This window comes from Carlito syrichta, unplaced genomic scaffold (assembly GCF_000164805.1).
Source record: "Carlito syrichta isolate Samal-C Ts95f unplaced genomic scaffold, Tarsius_syrichta-2.0.1 Scaffold90636, whole genome shotgun sequence".
NCBI classification, from domain to species: Eukaryota; Metazoa; Chordata; class Mammalia; order Primates; family Tarsiidae; genus Carlito; species Carlito syrichta.
The window spans coordinates 1-7,286 of NW_007034732.1; the positions used below are offsets into that span (position 1 = coordinate 1).

The 7,286-nt window shown below is 57.2% G+C and overlaps 1 protein-coding gene across 1 annotated transcript in view; it reads left to right on the forward strand.

The window, feature by feature from the left end:
• The first annotated feature begins 2,221 nt into the window (after positions 1-2,221).
• The window catches only part of CLMN (calmin), a 210,891-nt gene continuing 205,826 nt past the window's right edge, over positions 2,222-7,286 (forward strand). Inside the window, exon 1 of the mRNA XM_008059063.2 lies at positions 2,222-2,464. Within this exon, the coding sequence (XP_008057254.2) occupies positions 2,222-2,464 (243 nt within the window). The remainder of the gene's footprint in view (positions 2,465-7,286) is intronic.

Consider the following 7,286-nt stretch of genomic DNA (forward strand, 5'->3'; position numbering starts at 1 on the left):
TCAGGGCTACTCGGAAGGCTGAGGCGGAAGGATCGCCGGAGCCCAGCAGGCCGGGGCTGCGGTGGCCGGGAGCGGCCACTGCCCTCCAGTCTGGGCGACAGAGTGAGACTCCAACTCAAAAAAAAAAGCAAGTCCGAAAACAATGATTTCTCTGGGTTCTCATGCTTTCTTGAGTTTCACCCTAACGTGCCTCACTCTTTGGTTAGCACTTCATGCTTTGCAACTTTATGTCTGTAGGTGAGTCGGGGTCTCACTCTCCCCCAGGCTGTAGTGCAGTGGCACAATCACAACTCACCAAAGCCTCGACCTCCTGGGCTCAGGCGGCCCTCCTGCTGTCTCCCCAGCAGCTGGGACTGCAGGCATGTGCCACCATGCCTGGCTAATTTCTCCATTTTTAGAAACAGAGACAAGGTCCTGCTGTGTTGCCCAGAAGGGTCTTGAACTCCTGGGCTCAAACCATTCTCTCACTTTGGTCTCCTCAAGTGCTAGGATGACAGGGGTGAGCCACCACACCTGGCCTTAAAAATATTCTTTTTTTTTTGAGTTGGAGTCTCTGTTTGTCACCCAGGCTGGAGGGCAGTGGCACATTCCCGGCCACCGCCGCCTCGACCTGCTGGGCTCAGGTGATCCTCCCGCCTCAGCCTTCCAAGTAACTGGAACTATAGGCACACGCCACCGTGCCTGGCTTTTTTTTTTTTTTTTTATTGTAGAGACGAGGTCTCGTCAAGATGCCCAGGCTGGTCTCCAACCCGTGGGCTCAGGCAGTCCTCTCGCCTCGGCCTCCCATGCTGGGATGACAGGCGTGAGCCACTGCACCTGGCAGAATATTCTTACTACGTTGCCCTCAGTGAGAGGTTTGGTCTCCATTATCTTACTGACCATTGCCAGGAAGCCCACCCTGCCTGCCTCTGCTGTCCCCTTCTTCGTGCTCTGACGTCCGCCCACAACCAACAGCCCCTCCAGCCCTGTGAGAAATGGCTTTCAATTCCTTTTGAACAGCACGCATCCTAGCGGGCGCTGAGAAGCTGAGCAAACGGCCCCGTACTGCACAGCTGGTAGGATGAGGCAGGGCCAGGATTTAAAGCCAGGCTGCTGGATGTAGAGCCCAACCCCCCTGCCTGTCAGCGGTCCTGAGGATGAAAGGTGCCACCCTAGGGAAGCATGGGATTATTCTGGGGTGCCACCTTTTAAGAGGCGTGAAGAGGTGTTCGCCGTCACCAGAAGGCGTCTGGATGCTGATGGGAACCGCTTTGAGCACCTCTTGTCACGGCAGAAGTCAAACCTGACTCATATTTGTCCTACTGAGGATTACAGTTGTAATATCGGTTTTTTATTCCTTTCTTAAAATGTGTGTACGTTTTTTGGCACCCTCTGTAGTTTGATAGAAACATCTGCCCATTCCAACACAATTCGGCCAGGCTCAAGGATGACAGTAGAAAGACGTGTTCAACCATGATAGCTTTTATGATAATGCTAACTCTATTTTTAATTTTACATTAAAATTTTTATATTTTTTTAAAAATTTACTTTTTAAATTTTTAATGTTTTCATTTTCATTTTAAAAATTATTTTTATTTTATTTTTTCTTCTTTTCATTGCTGTTGGTAGACAAGTAGGTCTTGAATTCATTCTGCAAACAAGACCTGCTGTATCTACCTCTTCCTTTGCAAGGCTCACAGCAGAGTCAGCTTGGCTTCAAGGACCGTTTTCTTTTCTTTTTTTTTTGGTCAGCGTCTCACAGGCTGGAGCGCAGGGGCACGCTCACGGCCACCGCAGCCTCGACCTTCTGGGCTTAGGTGATCCTTCCACCTCAGCCTTCCAAGTAGCTGGAACTACGGGTGCACGCCACCACACCCGGCCTAATTTTTGATTTGTTGTAGAGCCAAGGTCTCACCAAGTTACCCAGACTGGTCTTGAAACCCTGGGCTCAGGCAATCCTCTCGCCTCGGCCTCCCAAAGTGCTGGGATGACAGACGTGAGCCACCATGCCCAGCCTGGAGACACGGTTTTTTGAGTCACCAGAATGACACTGACCCTATGTCAAGCCCACTGGAGGTCTCGGTCTTGGAATGTCAGAACTGGAAGTGACCGTGAGTGGCCACAGCCCGCCTGCTCCCTCCACAGAGGCCATTCTCTAGCGTTCCAGAGAGTGGCGGTGACCTTGGCTGGCACCCACAGCTGGAGTCTCCCTTTGTGGGTTCTGTCTGCGCCCCCCACGCCCATGTCCGTCAAGGAGAATCTGTCTGTCCTCGCCAGCCTGGGGGGCTGTCGGAGCCGTTGGAGGCTGCGCCGTGACTCTGCCATTTCACCCCAGGAGCTGGAGGCTCGGGTCCCGGAAGGTCAGCGTCTGTTCGAGACCCTCCTTCGTCTCGGGCCAGCATGGGGTGCCTCGGAGGAGCTGGAGGACCTGCGATATCGGTGGATGCTGTACAAGTCCAAGCTCAAGGACGGCAGCCACCTGCTGGTAGGCGCCCATGTGCTCAGGCCCAGGGAGGGGACCCTGGCTGGGCCCAGGCCTGCCGGGGCAGACGCTGCTGGGCCTGCATCGCCTCTGTGCATGCACACGCCAGGCAGAGGTGACCCCTCAGAGAGAGGACAGGGAGACTCGTGCGTCCTGGGCGCTTGCCACTTGCAGCCCCCACCTCCGAGGCTGGAGCCCCGTGAGGCGGCGGTAACCTCGTAGGGGATGTGTAAGGAGCGCCCGCTGCCCACCAAAGCTGAGAGCCATGGCTGGCATCCCACTCAGCCTTTACAGCTAGAGGAATTGGATCTCCAGTCTCCATGGCGGGGTCTGAGACTCCCAGATGCTCACAGACTCGCCCAAGGCCGCACAGCCAGTGGGTGGCAGAGCCAGCATCAAAGCACACCCTCGCACGTGGGCGGTGCTGCAGGGAGGTGTGGGTCTAGCCCACTTCGCTGACTTGCTGTGTGGTTTAGGGGAGAAGCGCCTTCTTCCCTTTGGGGCCCTCATGTCTTAGACGCAGAAGAGCCATAGCTAAGTTGATCATAACAACCTTTATTAAATGTAGTGTCCTGTAACATCCTTATCCAGGCGGTACGGTTACTGTTTATTGGGAGCATGGGCGGAAACTGAGGCATGGCAGTTTCCCTCCCTCGGTCCCTCCGAGGAGGAGGAGAACAGAGAGGGAGCCCCCAAGGGCCCTTTCGGCCTCAGGCACCAACCAGGCCTGGGCACGCCTGGCGTTCCCCGTCCCAGGTAGCCGCGACGGCCGCCAGGTGTCAGCACAGCCCCAGCCAGGTGGGCCGTGGCCCCAGCCGGCCGTGGCCAAGGCCTTCCCAGACAGGATCCCAGCTGGGCCCGGAGTGTGTTAAAAAGCTCATTAAATCGAATCACCTGCTGGCTCAGGCTGTCCAGATGACCAGAAGTTTTTAAGAAACACTCCCCTGACGAAATGAATATTCCATTACAGGCTCTGCTGGGATTTGAGTTTCACTCACTTATTTTTTTCCCCCCTTTTCCTCTCCTTCCCTAAAATAACAGACACAGAGTTCTCCAGGGGAGCCGGCTGGATTCCAGAAGGTACGGTGTCTGCCATCTGCTCCGCACGGCTGGAGGGCAGGGCGCCTGGGCGGTCGGTCTGGGCCCGTGGAGCTGGGGCGGTGCTTGTGGGCTTTCTGGAAGGTTCTGGGACTGAGGAGCATTTCCAGGGAATCAGCTCCGGGCTACTCTGTGCTGGGCCTTGGGCTCCTCGCTCTCAAGAAGCCCCAGGTGGCGGGGGGCTTACAGGGTGGGCAGAGTCCTCAGCTGTGACAGGTACATGATGGAGAGGAGTCCTCGGACCCCCTCATCCCAAGACCCGCCGGGCCGTGGCAAGGATGCTGGTGATAATTACACAGTGATGACCTGTGTAAACCAAGGCCATCCCGGGCAGCCTGGACCGTCCAGGCAAAGGGGACCGTGTGGGGAACAAGAGAGAGAGGGCCATGTGTGTTCCAGCAGGTGTTTTTACTTACAGCGTGGGGACGTGTTCAGAGTCCCCCACCCCCAGGCGTTTGCAGGCCAAGCAATAACAACAACAGCAGGAAAAATAATAACAATCTTAACGATGATGAGTCGTGATCTCTTACCCTACATGCTCTGTAATGGCTGCCTGCCGTGTGTGCCAGGGACCGCTAAGTCGTGGTTGGGCATTTCACGTAACCCTCCCGCTGACCCCTGAGAGGTGGCGTCCACCCAACTTTGGATATGTGGAGACAGCAGGGCGAGGTTGAAATGGCCTGTTTGAGGAAGGCACCAGCTTCTCGGTGGTCTCTGGCCTCTGACTCCGCGGCCCACGTCTTACCTTCCACACTGTGCCTTGGAGGAGGCTTCCCTGGGGCCTGGAGGGGCTCCTTGTTTCTGGAAAAGCCAAAGGTAAACTGATGATTCCAAGGGGACACCCTGTTTTTCTACCAAACCCCAGCCCATGGTGGCACGAGCCACCCCGTGCTTGGGTTCTTGAATCTCCTGTTCCATGGAGTCGGCTGCACACGGGGATTTCTTCTTGGCCCTGGCTGGTGTCGTGGCTGGCATCTGCGGGAGGGTGGGTGACCGTGGCCTGGGCAGGGCAGTCCCCAGGCCAAGGCTGTGCTCTGGGCCTGATGCCAACTGGCTCTGTGGCCTTGGGCGGGTTGTGGTGCCTCTTGGAGCTCACTTTCCCCGTCTGTCAAATGGAATCGTTCATGCCGTCTGTGTCTCCTTTGTGAACTGGTTTTGAAGAGCACATGCACGGTTGCATGTGAAAGTCAAAGCGCTTCTGCTGGCTTGAGCCCCGGTCCCCGCTCCTTTCAGAAGGCCAAGCAGCCTCCTCACGGAATGGGAGGACCATCAGGAAAGGACAGGCGGTCCGCACAACCCGGCTCGGCGGCACCTGCGGGAGACGGGGACCCAGGACCCAGTGTCCACACTGGCCCTGGCGCCTGCAGTTTAAGCCACTGGCTGGTTGGGAACCCCCCACTGTGCAGCCCCCAGGTGAGAGTCCACGTGGGCGTCCAGGCAGGACCCTCGGTGCCTGGCCATGGTGCCTGGCCCTTAGGAAGTGCCACTACGTGTTTCTCCGTGGTGACACTTGGCGACTGACACCAGTCCTCCAACCAGGCTCAAGCCCCCACAACGGCAATGAGTGAGTTGTTGTGTCTGTCCACAGCCAGGCTGCTCCTTGGGCTCCCTCGTTCCCTCCCATCTTCTTTCCTTCTCTCCTTCCCTCCCCCCGCCCAGAATGTGTTGGGTGCACCCTGGCGGGGCGTCCAATGCAGAAAGGCTCTATGCGGTCAAACATCTGCTCATGTGGGCTGTGTTTACAGCCATGACGGGAGGTGTAGGCCTTGGACTTGGGTGCTGGCTGGCTTTTGAGCCAGCGGGTCTTAGCCTGCAGTGAAGAAGCAGCCCGTCGTTCCGTGGACAGTGAGAACAGAGGCTGCCTTCGGCGGGTCTGTAGGGCCGCTCGTTCAGACGTGGCCTGCTGGGCCCAGAGTTTCTGATTCACGAGGTCGAGGGTGGCCCAGGAACCTGCATTTCTGGCAGGCTCCCAGGTGATACCTCCAGGGGGCCTGGGGACCACACTTTGAGAACCACTGCTGTATGCCCTGGGCTGGAATCCAGGTTCTACGGTGTGTGTGGCCTTTGGCGGGTCACGTAACCAGGGCCTCCAACGGCTAAAATGAGGGTCCACGGAGCCCCTGTGGTGACCATGGACACGTCATAGGTCCTCAAGTCTCTCAGGAGGACCGGGGTGGCCTGCAGACACTGTCCCTGCTTCTCCCTCCGAGGGCACGGAGAGCAGTGATGCTTCCAAGGGAGGGAAGTCCTCCCTCTGGGCTGATCCTTGTGTTGCTTTTCACGGGTCAGGGTGTGGTGTGGACATGTACATACACGTGCACGTATGCGTCCCACAACACACACACACAGGCCTGGCAGGCAGGAATCAGTGCTGTCTTCAGAGGCTGTGACCTTGCCTGCCTAAGAACATTCCAGAGGTTGTTTTTAGTCCCAAGAGAAGAAAAAAGTGTGCTCCCAAGCTGACTGTTCATGAGCCATTGTTCCGCACGCATTCTCTCTCTGTGCCGAGTCATTGGAGTCACGGGAAGCCCAGCACATCACCGGCGTCTGCCTGCTTGTTTGTGTAAACAGAATCTTGGAGCTGTATTAAATTTGCAGCTGCCGGCACACTCGCCAGCTCAGTGCCACGGGCGTGCTTGCTGGCAGCGAGCAGACACGCGGAACGTGCTTGCTTTTCAAGTTGCAGTTGGGTCTCGCAGCGACTAAACCGCGTTCCTGGCACTGGCCCAGGGGGGCGGGGTAGCCCCCTGAGACCCTCGCCTCCTTGGGAACAGAACAGCAAATGCGCCTGTCAACCCAGGCAAGGCCAGAGGGCAGGCCCCTCCCGTTCACCCCATGCTGGGGGTTCCCGGCACGTGGACCCAGGTGACGCGGGGCCAGAGAGCCGCGTTTTGTTGACTTGGCTGCATTTCGTTTTCCACATTATCCCGCCTCTGACCTTGGGTTCTTGTTACAATCTGCCTCTTCCTGGGCTTCTGTCCCCTCTCCTGGCCACCAGGACCCCACCCACCAGGGGCTTCCTTAAAGTTCCCATGGGGGCTGGTCATGTACTGTCTGGCGATTTGGGCCATGCCGATTTGGACCGCCAGCCTTGGGGAGCTCCGGCCTGGGGTTCCAGTTCCTGGGGAAAAGTTTTTACTTGCCCCCCCTCCACCCGGTGCTGAGATTCGACCTTGACCGCCCTGGCGTCCCCTTCCTGTGAGGCGGGTTTGTTCCCCGTCTCCCCTGACCCTGGGGGCAGCCCCCTGGGTGGCCGGGTTTGTGTGTGCGCCCCAGCTGGTGGTCTGTCTTGTTGCTGTCTTTTCTTTCTCAGTGGCTTGTAAACTCGTGGTGCCCCCTTCAGAGTCTTACACTGGATGAAATACCTGCAATACCCAGTCTCAGGAGGAACGAGCGACTTTTCCATGTGAGATAACAACTTTCTCTCACGGCTATGGTTTAAAAAAAAAAATTCCACTGTGTGCCGGGCACTCAAGCCACCTTCTCCGTTTTAGTGGCAGGAAGTGGCCTTTGGGCCTGTGGCCGCCTCTGTCACCTGCAGTGTGGGGCTGGGTTGGGGTGGGGACAGGACGGTGCAGGTGAACTTGGTGTCCCACAATTTGCGGTGCATCCAAGCAGGCCAAGCCGGCCTCTTCCCAGTCGCAGCCCAAGGCCTGGGCTTTGCAGGGCTGTGCCATCCCTGTCGCTTTTCTTTATTCTTTTTTTTTTTGAGTTGGAGTCTCACTCT